This window comes from Lissotriton vulgaris, chromosome 6, assembly GCF_964263255.1.
Source record: "Lissotriton vulgaris chromosome 6, aLisVul1.2, whole genome shotgun sequence".
NCBI lineage: Eukaryota > Metazoa > Chordata > Amphibia > Caudata > Salamandridae > Lissotriton > Lissotriton vulgaris.
Genome location: NC_141694.1, coordinates 1,773,606,912 through 1,773,622,902, shown reverse-complemented (window position 1 = coordinate 1,773,622,902; position 15,991 = coordinate 1,773,606,912). Strand labels below are relative to the sequence as shown.

Genomic DNA, 15,991 nt, shown 5'->3' with positions numbered 1-15,991 from the left:
TCTCGCTGTACTCTGGTAGTGGTAGTCTTTTGAAAGTTATGAAGCCTTTAGTATGAGCCGCCACCAGCCTCCTAAATGTGTTTGTCAACCACAGTGGGTTTGCTGCATCCACACAAAGCCTCTGTCATACCTGTAAAACACCTCACAGAGCACACAATGTTCTTTACTGCTCCGCACTCGTGGCGTTGCTGGACCCGCTCGTCTGCAGAGAGGGGCTCTCCGTGACCTAGGCAGGCCGCAATATACTCCATATGCAAAAACCCAACACTTGGAGACCCGCTCTCATCGTGTTGAAGGTCTTTATTCTGCAAGGCGGCAATGATTGGAGGCAGGGTAGGTACAACAAGGATTGTCAGCCATCAATTCCCCACTGCAAGACCGTCAAACCTGTAGTCAGACCGCCCGCCGGATAAAAAGTTTAATCCTGTAGGGCGGTCCTGTTGCAGCAGTCCCACATCGGTGCGTATCTAAGGGTCACATTTGAGCCTTAGAAAGGGACCACCGTGAGACCACAGAAGCCCGTTCCTGCGCAGACAGAAATGCACAATGTTGTGCATTTCATCCTATGCAGGAACAGGGGGTGCAAAATGACATGTGCCCTCCTGCATGCACCCCCCATAACAGAGGTGACAGGGGGCCCTGTAGGGGCCACTCTGTTTCCGTACTGCCACCTTTTTCAGGGTGGGCTCATGGAGTGGCTGTGAGAAAACTCGTAATATGCTTGGCGGTTTATATTGCAGCTTCTGACCACTGCTACACAGCTGAGGGATCACGGATCCCCGGCGGTTGAAGCGGTCATGTGTTCGTCTGACTGCCAAACCCGTAACAGATCGCTAGTGCGGCTACTCAGGCCCTAAGTCCCAAGGTCCTGGAAAGGCTGACTGCAAATTTTGTATTTCATGTTGCAGACAGCCAGCCAGAGCACCCGCTCTCGCAGGAGTGTGTCTTCTGAGGCGGCAAACTAGGCCAAGTGAAAAAAGCCCCATGGGCCAATCAGAAGGCCCTATTTTTTTTATTGGATTCAAGCCACTCTTGCAGGTGTCCCTCTAACTCAACCATTCAGATATGCAAATATTTTTCCACCTTCATGTTTAAAAAACTACTGTATGGCTAGGTACCAAATCACAAAAAGCACACTTTCTGGGCCATGATCTAGCTCCCTGCCAAATTTTGTGTAATTACCTTCAGCAGTTTTCATGGTAACGCTGTCTAAAATGTCCTGGGGATTTTGCTTTTTGGGACCCCGCCTTTTTTTCCTGAGATTCTGCTTGACTGATCACCCCAACACTTTCCATGCACAAACTAGGCAAAAAAGAGAAACTTTTTGGAAAGTTTTGTGGATATTTGTCAAATGGAGCCAAAGTTATTAGCAAAACAAAAATGGTATTTCCTATGTAAACGCTGACCTAACTATAACTACCAAGTATATATTTATTAAAAACAAAAGGTCTTGGCTAACACCAGAACTACAAATGGCAAACATTCCAAACTCAGCTGCCTTACTTACAGGGGAAGCCTTCTCATTGGTCCTCTGAGGTATATATTTCACCATAAAGTGACCTTTTACTGACCAATCCAACGACACCTTTCATCATTCGGATCTACCTCAAACCATTTTACGCCGTTTACACATTTTCTGCCCTATTAGCAGCCCATGAAAGACCCTATAGATGTTTGCACATAGATCCCATCAGGCAGAAAACTCCACTCCATATGTTTGTCTCAGACTAGGCATCAGCTATTAAGCCAAATGGGATGGTTATCACCTGTGCTCTCTTTGTGCCTTCACTCCCATGTGAGTGAATGTAAGAACTGGAACAATACTGCAGGCTGTCCATTTAGTTATAAGCACATAGTTGTGCCATTGCGCCAACACATAGAATATATAATTTAATTTTGTTTGGAGCGTCAGAAGGACCATTTAGAAATGTCTGAAATTCTCAATCCATTGCTGCAAAAATCCTCATCCATTAGTACACTCAAACTGCAATACAGGAACGAAAGCTAATTATACTGCTTCACAAGGCAACGCCACTAACACTTAAAAATCACATAAAACTACCATTATGAAGGAAACAAAGGACAAAGTATTGTTGAATCTGTTTTATTAGATGGGTAAGGAAAACAGACACAAGTAGTGTTTCAAAATGTATAATGGGAAGAAAGTTGATGCCAGGAGACTAGATTCTGAGTGGAAGTGTAGGCACACATTTATTGGGCAAAAAGTAAAATGATGACCTCAAACTGCAGGGCAATTTGGTCATTGGACTATCAGGAGGTTAAAAGGTACTTAGTGTGGCATAAAAAGTTTTTTTCCAAATTATTCATGCATTTAAATGGGCAAAGGCATTCTCATATAGCCTCCTACACAAACACAAATAATAGTAAGCAAGTAAAAATTGTCCTGACCAAAACTGACAATTAATGCATGTGCACACGTTTGTACACACACAGACACAAACACACAGAGCAATTTTACAATTTTATCATCAGTATTTGAGGAGAAGGGCAAGGCACCTTGCAGACATCAGTAGTCTATGGATCAGGCATCAATGGGTACAGGTATAACAATCACAATCTTTTTCTTAAGGAAGGATAAATGGTCAAACATGAAGCAAGTAGAAACCATGGCCTTTGGCCAACCCAATGCCTTAGGTTCCATCATTACTGAAGAATCAAGAGTATCACTGAGTGCTTTTAATTTGTGTAGAAAACCAACGGCATCATTCTCGATGTTTATAGTGGCAGAAATTCGAGGTATTTCAAAAAGCTTATGTTTCGACAATACCAGAAGCACTTTAGACTCAGAGCAATTTGAACTCAGTTACATAACAAACAACCAAGCCTTCAGTGTAGGCAAATGTGAATTGAGTACTCCTGCACTTACCAATGGCTTTCTTCAGTGTTTCAAATGTGATCTCTTCTGCAGGAGCCTTCTAGGAGCAGAGAAATCAAAATTAGATGCAAAAACAATGTCCTCACATATTAAATATGTAGAAAGCACTGCCGTTTGCAGCCATTCATGGATTTACAGACCTTGTTGTAATCTGGCACTTTAATTTCAACTAAGCGTATTGCACAACAAGTTTAGCAACAGAATTAAAATAATTCTTAAAGTGGATTGATAAATATTTTCTACATTAAGTTTGTTCCTTCTTTCCTTAAAGCCACCATAGATTTTACTTCAGCTATTTAGGAAAAGATACATTTGAGTTATTTTTTGTATTTCACATTCATGGATCTGTACCTAACCAATCTCATTTAGTGTCTTGAGTGTTGCATACCCACGTCTTGTTAGGGTTTGGGGGTTAAAGGTTCTAGAGCTGTTTTTTTAGCAGATGAGTCATTAAAAGAAAGTGAGATAATATAAGTGAATTAGGAAAGCACAATCAGAGGATAGCTACCTTAATAGGATTCGTGTTCTTGAGCACCCACACATATGGGACCCCCTTCCATATCCAGAACATGAGTGGAGACAATAGAGTACAATACCAATTAACCTCATGTAGAAAAAACTAAAAAATAATAGATGTTTAAAGTAACCCTGGGCAGAGTTCGCGGAGCTGCACTACCCAAAGCTATGCAAAGTGCAAAAAAACTCAGTCGCACTATGCGGAGCTCCGCGTGAGGGGAAGTATAGTACAAAAATACTGTTTACGGTGACTGCACAATGCTGGATGCTTGTCCGCACTGTGCAATCATTGCAAACAGCACCATGCACAGTGCAAGGTTACCTTTTCTGCCGCTCGAGTAGATTTTTACTCGAGCGGCAGCTTTCTCAACGTGAACGGGCAGTTTCCTGCAAGCGGAGTTCACCGCCCAGGATTAGTACTCAACATTTCCTCCAAATAGATCCTCTCTAGGTACTGACCCATCTTTTGGATGTGGAAAAAAACTGAGTGAGTCTAAACGGACACCAGGTACAACTTATCACTTTTACTATGGCACATCTACACTCAGAAGGGTTTCATAGCAGTGAATATGACACAAACAGATCTAAAAGGCTTGGAGTAAATTAAGGGGATGTCAAACATTTAGCTATTTTCTGAATACAAAGCGATCATGTATGTCTCTGGGAATACTGAAGTTGCTCCAGAAAGTCTGCCCATTGCAGTGTATACTGAAACTGTGCCCTCAAAAGACAAATGTGTTGAGACAAAAGACATCTCTCTTAGTCATAGCAGGACAGTGGTTCTTCAAGAAAGTAGAGCATTGACCATACCACGCACTGATCTGTGCACAATTTACAGCACCTCAAACTGTAACCTTCAGCATATTGGGAGCCAATTTAAAGTGTATTAAATGGGGGTCTGATCTACAGACACCAGCGACAAAGCGTTGTGGCAGCTTTTCATACTATTTGCAGGAGCTTCAGAGAACCCATGTGTACAACATGTAAACAAGTAACCTATAGAATGCTCATATTTAAGGCAAAAATCCACAAACAAAAAAGAGCAACATCCTTGCCAGATAGAGACAGAGCCAAATTGTCTATGAGGTCCTGCTGTATTAAAAACAGGATGATGAAAATACAGGAACACAAAGCCACAGGCTCAAAGTAAACAATAGAGAGTTTGAGAGATAAAAATTATCAATGAGGAACTCTGCACAAGAGCAGGTTACAGCACAACCTAAAAGAGCATTAAGACTACCGGAAGGCAAATGACTGCAATGACAAAAATACTCTTCCTCCCAGTTCAATGCCTTGAAGGTAACCTACCACATAAGGATGGTCAATGGTGTCAAAGGCAAGAGATGTTCAAAATGCACTGATTCTCTGGTCTTTAGAGGCTAATCTGGGGCCTTCAAAGAATGCCATGAGGACAGATTCAATATACCAGCAGAGGAAGACTATGACTTAATAGTCATCAAACTTATCTGAAGTCTCTAGCTTGTTGCAGAGCTGTATTGCTACATTTGCATCCAAGACTTTGGGGGTTGCAGAGGCAACATACATTATGCAGTAGTTACCGGTGAAACTGGGATCAAGAGTAAAGTTTAACAGTGTGGTGACCAAAGAATGTTTGAAAGCTGACAGTACCCTAATGATCTGAAAGTTTTCCAGGATCAGCCATAGGGCCAGGTCTAATTGGGGAAAAATCTATTTGGAGGGCCTGAATAAGACAGGGCTCCAATGGAGACACAGACTATAGATTCTTAAATGATGAGAGAAATTATTCTTAAGAGAGAAAGACAGTAAAGAAGGGGGAATGATGGAACAGTGGTTCTCCAACAGGAGTCGGAGGAGCAGAAAGGAATTAAGAAACATGATGGCAATATTATCTCTGATATACAACATTTTAGTCTCTAATAGGTCTGTTGGAACGTGGAAAAGAGACTGAGCTGCTGCGGCGGCAGCTAGGATTTTTGCCACTGGCTATGATGAAAATCTCCTGTTAAGGTCTCACCTCTAAGGAGTGTTTGAAAATTTACTATGCGCATGCTTTATGTTTCCTTACTGCCAATATGAACAGGTTCTTAAGGTTTCTCATTCAGGACCCTTTTTTGGGCTGATAGGGACTTGCTTTTCCAAAGGATAGGAGGATCCAGAGCAAAGAAAGATATAAGGGGAGCACACTCACAGATAAAATAAATACTGGTAGGGATGATTTGCAAAACAAAGACAACATCCTTGATGCCAAGAGGAAGAAAACAAGTTACTTACCTGTAACTTTGGTTCCCCAGTATTGGTAACTTTCATAGATTCCCATGCTTTGTATCATTCCCCGTCGTCGGAATGGGAGCCTCGGTAAATAGAAAATACCATAGTAGTAAGCACAAAGTGAAAAAATAGGCATGGCCTCAACTCATTTTGTAGCTTATCCACCTCTTTTTGTAAAAGAGACCACACTTTTGCAGTAGCCAATCAGAGCAGCCTCACCCCATGGAACCTTCCTGAGAGAAGCTCAGAGCCTCAGATTTTCGTAGCCGTTGTGAACAGCTATCCCACAAGACAATAAGACTGAGCTTTCCCAGGGGAGGCGGGTGGGCGCATGGGAATCTATGAAAGTTACCAATACTGGGGAACCAAAGTTACAGGTAAGTAACTTGCTTTCTTGCCCCAGTATTGGAACTTTCATAGATTCCCATGCTTTGTATCAGAGTAACCAGCAGTAAATAGAAAAAAAGCATATTTTGTAATTTGTGTACCTGAAAATGTCACACATACTTCTGATAAGAAAACCAGATACACATTAGAATCATAAAGCATAACAATAACAAGTAATACAAAATATGCAAACAGGAAGGCGGGATAGAAAGGAAAGCTCACCGACTTATTGGAAAAGGTTCCTCAAAACCGCCTGGCCCACTGCCGCATCCTCTTTCACAGAAGAATCCAAGCAGTAGTGGCGAGTGAAGGTGTGGACACTGCTCCATGTCGCCGCTCTACAAATGTCCTTGATCGAGACACCTGCGAATAGAGCCGTCAATGAAGCCATTGATCTTGTAGAGTGAGCACAAACTGCTCGCTGAAGTGGTTTCCCAGCTGCCTGGTGGCAAAAATGTATAGCACTGGAAATGCAGCGGGAAATACAGGTTTTAGAAACTGGACACCCCTTGCGAGGGGCACTGAATGAAACAAAGAGGTGTGAAGATTTTCTGAACTGTTTTGTTCGCTCTAAGTAGAATTTCAGGCATCTGTGAATGTCCAAAGAGTGCAAAGTTCTTTCCGCGGGTGTGGAAGGTTGTGGAAAGAACGATTTTAAGACCACTGGCTCATTTAGATGAAATTATGAGGGCACCTTCGGGATAAATTTAGGATTTGTTCTTAGGAAGAGAACATTATTCTTGAACTGTAGAAAAGGTTCCTCAATTGTGAAAGCCTGGAGTTCACTAACGCTTCTAGCCGATGTCAGGGCCAAGAGAAGAGCCAGTTTCCACGAGAGAAACTTAAGGTCAGTCTTATGAATAGGCTCAAAAGGGGCTTTCATGAGATATGACAAGACATAATTCAAATGCCAGGCTGGTGGTGGAGGCCGAACTGGAGGAAAGACCCTGAATAAACCCTTCAGGAATTGTTTGATAATCCTTGCTGACCACAGGGAAGGACCTGATGATGAACGTCTGAATCTAGAAATGGCCGCTAGATGTACCTTTACAGAAGACAGAGCCAATCCAGATTTTGCCAGGGAAAGGATGTAAGGTAAGAGTTGGTGCGGTGCAGAAGTATATGGATGTAGACCTTCCTTCCGACACCAAACACAGAATCTTTTCCACTTAGCTCGATAGGTCTTGTTGGTACTAGGCGCACGGGCCTGGGCCAAAATGTCCCTACATTCTCCTGAGAGATTTAAACCTTGGAACTCTCGGAACTCAGGAGCCACGTTGTCAATCGCAGAGACTTCAAGTCTGGATGTAGAACTTGTCTGTGAGCCATTGTCAACAGTGTTGGAACAGGATGCAGGAGAACTGGCTGATCCTGGGAGAGGAGGAGAAGTTCTGAGTACCAAAACTGTCTGGGCCATGCTGGAGCGATCAGAATCATCCTGCACGGTTCCACCTTGAGCTTGCTGATCAATCTCGGGATCAGCGGAATGGGAGGAAAGGCGTAAACAAAGGGGCCGGACCAAGCAATCAAAAGCGCATTCCCCAAGGATTCCCGATGGTGAACCCTGCTTGCGAAGGACTGGCATTTGGCGTTCCGGGGAGTTGCAAACAGGTCGATGGATGGTGTCCCCCATCGTGCAAGGAGTTCCTCCAGAATGGTCTGGTCCAGTTCCCACTCGTGTGAAACAGTCCTTTGGCGACAAAGCGTCCGCCCTGACATTGAGTGTCCCCGCTAGATGTTCCGCTGAAAGGGTGACATTGTTCTGGATCACCCAATTCCAAAGTGTCTGGGCTTCCCTCGAGAGGGTGGAGGATCTCGTTCCGCCTTGCTTGTTTATGTTGTGCATGGCTGTGGTGTTGTCTGTACGAACCAGCACTGCACGGTCGCGGATCTTCGGAAGAAAAGCTTGTAGAGCCAGACGGATAGCGAGAAGTTCCAGGAGGTTGATGTGGAACTTGACTTGGACTGGACTCCAATGGCCACTGACCTTCAGCTCCTGGAGGACCGCTCCCCATCCCTCCATGGAAGCATCTGTTGTCAAAACTATGGGAGATGGTGGAAGTTGGAACGATAAACCCCTGGAAAGATTGTAATTCAGCAACCACTAGCCGCTTGCTTTTCTCATTTCCGGGGTAACGACAATCCTGTCGTCGAAGGAGCCTGTGACCTGACGCCATTGCTTGTCCAACTGTTCCTGCAGTGGACGCATTCTGAGCCTGCAGTGTGGAACCAATGGTATGCAGGATGAAATCGATCCGAGAAGCGATTTGTACTTGCGAACTGTCAGCGACTTTCGAGTTTGAAGAAGGCGGGCTGAACAAATCAGCTTGCCTTGGCGTTCCTCCGAAGGAAAGGCTAGGCAACACTCTGTGTCCAGGATGGCCCCTAGAAACCTCGCTGTCCTGGAGGGGCATAGAACTGATTTTTCTTTGTTGAGCCGAAGACCTAGTTGCTCGAACAGTTCTCTGCAGGACGTGACTGCCCTGGACACTTCCTGGGAAGACGGAGCCTTCAGCAGCCAATCGTCCAGATATGGAAAGACCTGTATAGCCTGTCTTCTGAGAAAGGCTGCTACCGGAGCCAGAATCTTTGTAAAGGTCCGCGGAGCATATCGGAGACCAAACGGCAGTACTTTGAATTGAAAGTGGCTCTTGCCCACTGTAAATCGAAGATATTGCCTGTGAGCTGGATGAATAGGAACGTGGAAGTAAGCGTCTTCCAAATCTAGGGTCGCCATGTAGTCCCATGGATTGAGAAGGCGGAGGATGTCCTGAAGAGTGACCATCCTGAAGGACAACTTGACGAGATAAGTGTTGAGCTGCCGTAGATCTAAAATTGGACGCCACTTGTCCTTTGTCTTCCGAACCAGGAAGAACCTGGAATAGAACCCTTTCCCCTTCTGAGAAAGGGGTACAGGCTCTACCGCCCCCTTGGTGAAGAGTCGGTGGGCTTCGAGATGAAGGAGTTTGAGATGTTTTGGAGGAAAGGCGTCTGGCGCTCTTGTCGGAGGAAGGTCTTGAAACTCCAACGTGTGTCCTTCTTTGACGATCTGTAGGACTCACTGGTCCGATGTAATGACCATCCAGTTGTTGAGGCAATGGGCAATCCTGCCCCCCACTGGTGTTAATGAGGGAACAGGAACAGTGGAAAGAGCCACCTGGCCGCTATTGTTTCCTGGTGTTGTCTCTCCTCTGCTGCCCTTGTCGTCCTCTGGGCTGTTGGCGAGAGAAAGAACCCCTCTGAGTGTATTGAGGTTTATATGTCTGGCTAGATTGTGAGCCGGAAGAGTAGCGATTCTGATTGCCTCCTCTATAAGTGGAGAATCCTCTACCTCTTGCTCCTCTGAAGGGTACCGTGCGATATTGCAATGTTCCTAAGGACTTGGCTGTATCGGTGTCCTTCTTTATGCCCTGTAGGGCGTCATCAACGTGTTTGCCAAACAGCATTCCTCCGTCGTATGGCAGATCCAAAATGTTATTCTGCACTTCCTGTCTGAACCATGTGGCCCTTAACCATCCTTGGCGTCTCAGAACAGCCGAACCGGCTAGCGCTCCAAATGCTGTGGTTGCTATATCCATAGCACAATCAATGACCTCCGAAGAGGCCCGCTCCCCCTCCAGCAATATCTTCTTCACTTCTTCTTTAGAGGAATCCTGTAATTCCTCCACAAACGGAGAAAAGTCGCACCACATCTGGCGATCGTAACGTCCCACAATTGCTAAAGCATTAGCTGCCCTAACAAGAAGACTGGCCATTGCGGAGAATCTTTTACCCACATTGTCCAGGCGCCTGCCCTCCTTATCTGGTGGTGTAGTTAGCGGTGTGGATGGATTTTTAGATTTGCTCTGGGCGGCCTGAGAAATCACCGAGTCCGGTTTTGGTTGACCAAGCAGACACGCCGGACTGCCATCTGGTGCTTTGTACTTTTTCTCCAGTCTTGGTAGCACCGGGAGGACTGTGGCTGGGTTATGCATAGCCTTAAGGCCCTCAGACCAGACATGCTCAATGATTGGTATGGAACGTACCGATTTCCTGAACGGTTCCTTATAATCATATAATAAACATTCGAACTGAACCGTGCTCACTGGGAGACCAAATCTCTTGGAAGCCCGTTCCATCAGGTTGTGAAAACCTCCAACGTCCACTGGAGGTGAGGTAGCGTTATCTGGATCAGCGACGTCTAGATCCCGTGGGTCATTTGGATTCCAATCCACTTGTTGGTCTTGGTCAGGATCCACTTGTTGGTCCGCATCAGAAGAGGCAGTATCATCATCTGTATCATGCACCTGCACCACTTCTTGTGGGCGCTCTTCAGGCGCAGTGGTACGCTCTTTTGGAGGCAAAGAGTGTTCTGCCACAGGCTGTAACAATTGAGGCGGAGGCGTCGGAGGACGCACTCGTTGAGCTTCTTGGGGAGTAGGGAAACGCTTCCGGTAGTCCTGCAACATAAGTTGTAGATCCGTAATCAAACTGGATGGCATCGCCACCATCCCTTCTTGCGACTGACGTGAAGGCTTTTGCAAAGGCATTTGCCTGGTAGTTGTGTCCTCTTCCCCATAGTAATGATCAGGAACATAGTGTTGGTGTTCCACCTCTCCTTCCTCAGAACTAACATCCTGAACCTTAACTTGTAGGTCAGAAGGGCTATACGCTTGTCCAAACTCGCTAAAAGTCTCTTCATCAGAGTCGTCATCCAATAGAAGACTAGGTGGAAGTTTTTGAACCTGTCACGGAGACATCATCGCTGGTGTTATCTGCTTACTTCTGCGCGAAAAAACAGGTTTTTCAGATGATTCCGTCGTCGACGACATCGTCGACGAGGTCGTCGTCGTTGACGGTAACTCTTTAAAGGACTGCGTCGTCGACGGAAGCGCCGACGAAGATACTGCTCTCGTCGTCGAGGATTGCGTCGTCGACGAGCAGAAACTCATCGTCGACGATGGAAGGAGCGTCGACGGGATCGTCGACGAACTCGTCGTCAGCATCATGGAAACAGGAGTCGTCGACACGGTCGTCATCGTCCTCGTCGTCGTCATCGCCGTCGAAACCATCTTTGCTGTCATCGTCGTCGACGTGGAGAAGGTGATCTTCGTCGACGACGACCAGGCATCAGGTGTCTTGAATACCGTCGACGGTGCAGGCGTCGTCGACGCAGCTGTCGTCGACGAGCCCGTCGACGAGGCAACTTTCACAGAGATATCCTTTTTTACAGACGTTGTCGAAGTACCTGTGTTTTTCACCGTCGACGACCGCTGTTTCTTGTCCGAAATGACCTCCTGTGCTGAAGTCGAAGGCTTCTTGACCCCTCTATCCTTCTCAGAGGGAGGTGAAGAGATAGTAGTAACCTTTTTCACCTTTTTTGAGGGTTGCGACTCCTCAGGCTTACCCTGCCTCTCCTTTTCACCGTGGTGAGGAGCTTTTAGGGAAGCAGGCCTGTCAGACCTATCAGAGGTCCCTGGTAAGGCCTTGTGAAAGGACTCGCCTGAAGTAGAAGGGGGGGACCTACCCCTCTTCTGAGACTTCTTAGATGACACCACCGACGAGGAGCCCTCACTGTCTGAAGACACAATGTCTTTACGATCCTTCATCTTCTGAAGCCATGTGAGGAGACGTCCTTCCCTGTCCCTCAAGGTCTTCGATGAGAAGGTCCTGCAAATCTGGCAGCTTGTAGGTTTATGGTCCGGATACAGACAGTATATACAGTCCATATGTTTGTCTTCGACAAACAACCTCTTTTTGGAGCAGGCAGCATAGGCTCTAAAAAGGGCTTTTTTCTCCTTGTCAGACGTGACTGAAAGAAATCCAAGTTGTTGAAAAAGTAGTTTAGAAATTGAAGAAACTGAGCAGAGCTCAATGGAGACTCCCTTGCACAACGTGCGGTAGAAAATCTAAGGCTCTGAGCTTCTCTCAGGAAGGTTCTATGGGGTGAGGCTGCTCTGATTGGCTACTGCAAAAGTTTGGTCTCTTTTACAAAAAGAGGTGGATAAGCTACAAAATGAGATAAGGCCTAGGCCTATTTTTTCACTTTGTGCTTACTACTATGGTATTTTCTATTTACCGAGGCTCCCATTCCGACGACGGGGAATGATACAAAGCATGGGAATCTATAAAACTTCCAATACTGGGGCAAACTTGCAGACACAGTGGGGTAAAATGACCTTATCAAAGCATACAATCAATTTAATAGATCATGATTAAACACCTGGGTCTATATGAAACCTTGACACGTGACTAACTTGATCATTCATCCTTCGAAGTAGATATTGTAGATAGGTCTATCATTCAAGAATTTAGGCAGAATTCAATTTCTAGTAATTCATACAGCATTTTTACAAGGCTGATATATTTTACAAAGGATCACAAGCACAGCTTGTGCTCTTTGATCAGTGAAAAACTAAATTTTCTGGCTGGAATTTGGGTTTCCTAGCTTCTTTTCTGTGAAGATCTTCCGAATGCTATTCCCTAGGTTGTCCTCTGCACCTCCCCCACCAGAAATCTTGTCACTTGATCCTTTGCGGTTCAGCTATACCTCAGCTGTAATATGTACATGCCATTTGCTGTGTTTACACAAAGTTATTTAAATGTCTCTTCATCCTCCTTCAGGCATTCATTTTTGCCTCCCACTTTGTGAGATATTTGACGCAGACCTTGCATCATATTGGAGGATCTCCTCTGGGCTACCAATATTTTTACTTTATGCATTCAGATATGTGGGTGCTGGAGCTTGAGACAACACTCAAGAAGAGTGCTCAGTCAGTTTCCATACCGAATTGGAGTAGAACAACCAAACCAGCATGGGTGAACCACCCAGTTTGCAATTTCTGCCAAAATGTACATCTGAAAAAACAATAAATTGTTTCAAGTGAAAAATTATGCAGCATACCTCCTCCTTCTCAGGACTGTTTCTTGACTCCACTTCAACTTGCAGAGAAATTGTGTCACCAATGCTTTTCCTCTTTGATAAACGATCTTCATCTAGTAAACAAACCAGCAAGTAAATTATGAAATACACTTCACTAAGTAGTGGAGAAGCACCCTGACCAAAAAAACATAGGCACAGGAATATAGGCTTTGTTCAAAATATAAAAATATTTAATAATACATCTAACTAAGAAAGCTGGATCGTTTTTCAAGGATTTGTTCCAGAATACATTTTTATCAGTCAACGTGATACACTTGTTCCCAAATGCACTGTGTTTACATTATTGTTTGCCATTTTGTTGAATGACTAAATGAAATGGTAATCTTTAAAGCTGGGCGCTGATAAGATTCTTCTTGGGCTGGAGGTATGTTGATAATCAGTCTTGCAGAGATTAATGCCCACATCACAGAAAAGCCAGTATGGTTAGATAGTAATGTACATGTAGGAGTCTATTTTTTCATGTTTAGAAGGACAAAAGTAGTGTGACTTTTATTGGTATTCCAAATTTCAGTAATCCAAACAACCATAATATCTACTTAATCTACAATAATTGCCATTTCCTGGAGAATGGTCAGAGGACCATCCATCATATTTGATTAACAATCATGTATGCCATTTCAATGGTCATCAGCGTACTATATATTGTAGCAACAGAGGTAGACTTAATCTGGTGTAGGTGAAAGAGCTTTTTCCAACCAAGGAGAGGATGCCATTAAAATAGAGTCTACATTAAAACATGATTTAAATCCCACTGTTGCACAATTAAAGAAAGAAAATGCCACTGGCTCCATTTAAAATATCATTGGCTATCTGAACAGATGAATCTTCCCTACATGAAAGTTCTGTCAACATATCTGATACACGGGTAGCCCCTTCACATGCCATATCCAGAAGAAGACCAACTATAAAATTCACATTTGGATTTTACACTACATATGGCACAGGAGAATGGTTATGGACTAGTACGAATTGTTCTGGACAATTATCGCTTATCAGTAAATTGGTGCGCTTCGTTTATGGGGGATTAAGGCTTGGGAAAAAAACATGTAGTATGTAAATACAACCATGAGGGCAAAATAATATATTAATTTACTTCGCTACTAGACTAAATGTAAAGTTAATGCTTAAAACTTTGGAGAAAATTTAGCTTAGACTCTCACAGCAACTACAATATCAGCTAAAGTTGAAAAATTAGAAGCTTAGTATTTGGCTGAAAAAAAGCATATGAAGCATGGCGGCTGAGGAACCACATCACCAGCCCTCAAATTATTAACGCAACAAGAGTGGGAGCCCCAGCAGTCAGTGAAAATTAGTGAAGTCTGATATCTCAGATCCAAGATACCAACTACTTTGGTCTACCACGTGATCAGCAGAGCATCCCAATTATCAGCGTCTTTCAAGACAACCCACACATGACACATAAGTGGACCGCGAGTTTTAAAGGTAACTATGTTGGAAAATTATACAGCAAGGGTTATCCAGTGAAGCATACTTCAACACAGCAGCAGGTTTATGGTTAAATAGATAAGCAGCAGTATCCACAAACAATTCCATAAGGGTCTTGTGAACACCATAGCGTTACTCTTTTTGGCAGTTCTTTTACATTCACAGAGACCTATCTTTTTATTAGCCTCAATGTTAAATGGACCAACTCTTTATCTTATTCAGGTCTAATGTAGTAGTTCAAGTCCAATGGTCTGTACAGAGGTTTACCATTTTTCTTAAAAGTTGCCACAAGTGCAACTAGTGCACACAGGCGGCAGCACCCACAAAACATTGTACTACTTTTAAAACAGATTTGGCCAGAATGTTCCTTTCTCTTCAAAAGATTGATTCTGCAATTGTGCTCTGCTTGGTCGTCACAAAGACCCACAGTTGCCTGCAGGACAGGGTATCTGCAAACTCTAGAATGAATTAAAAGTATATTATCCTTGTCAGAGTTGTCCTTTGTTTTCTAAAGGGCTGGATTTTATGCTTTCTGGTTTCCTTCTTGATTGCTCTAAGCAACCACCATGGCAGCCTGCATTTTAATATACATGTGAAAGGTATCAAGTATCTCCTCAAGAGAGTCCAGTTTGGAGTAAAAGCCGCAAAAGATAAAAAATCTCCTGGACAATGTTGGTAGTTCTTGACTGAATAGGATGAATGATGCAGAAGTTGTTAAGAAAGGCATTAAAACTAGCCTGCAATGGGGTTCATTAAGAGCACGCCATAAAGCTCTTCCGGGCGAGGAAATCCAGCTAGGAAACTGCAGCGAAAGGAATGACTAAAACAGAGGGACAAAAAAGAATGCAAGTGGTTGATGAAGACAACAAGAAGAAAACAAGTTACTTACCTGTAACTTTGGTTCCCCAGTATTGGTAACTTTCATAGATTCCCATAGCTTGTATCATTCCCAGTCGTCGGAATGGGAGCCTCTGTAAATAGAAAATGCCATAGCACTAGGTACAAAAGAGAAAGAAAGGCCTAGACCTCATCTAATTTTGTAGCATATCCACCTCTGTTTGTAAAAGAGTCCAAAAACTTGCAACAACCAATCAGAATAGCCTCACCCCATAGAACCCTCCTGAGAGAGCCTCAGAGCCTCAGATTTCTGTAGCCGTTGTGTAACAGTAACCACATCTGCTGAAGGCTGAGCTTTCCCTGTGGAGGAGGGTGACCGCATGGGAATCTTTGAAAGTTACCAATACTGGGGAACCAAAGTTACAGGTAAGTAACTTGTTTTCTTGCCCCAGTATTGGAACTTTCATAGATTCCCATAGCTTGTATCAGAATAGCTAGCAGTAAGCAATAAAAGCACATTTTGTGACATAAGCATCAAAATACATTTGAAACTGTACTGTTATAAGAAGCAAAAAAAGCCATTGAAACAGTAGTCAGTAAACATTCTCAGATACAAAATGTGCAATCATAGGAAGGAGGGATAGAAGGGAAAGCTCACCACTCATTGGAAGATATTCCTCAGGACCGCTTGTCCAACTGCCGCCTCACTCCTTGTGGAAGAGTCCAAGCAGTAGTGC

General features: G+C 44.1%; 1 protein-coding gene across 3 annotated transcripts in view; it reads right to left on the bottom strand.

Annotated features, from left to right (window-relative positions):
• EFR3B (EFR3 homolog B) overlaps positions 1-15,991 on the bottom strand; it is a 1,036,998-nt gene that overhangs the window by 48,793 nt on the left and 972,214 nt on the right. For 2 of the 3 annotated variants that reach the window (XM_086928032.1, XM_086928030.1), the window contains exons 19-20: positions 12,933-13,024; positions 2,888-2,936 (exon numbers count right to left, since the gene is read on the bottom strand). In XM_086928032.1, the coding sequence (XP_086784158.1) occupies positions 2,888-2,936; positions 12,933-13,024 (141 nt within the window). The remainder of the gene's footprint in view (positions 1-2,887; positions 2,937-12,932; positions 13,025-15,991) is intronic. The other variant, XM_086928031.1, reaches the window with a different exon arrangement.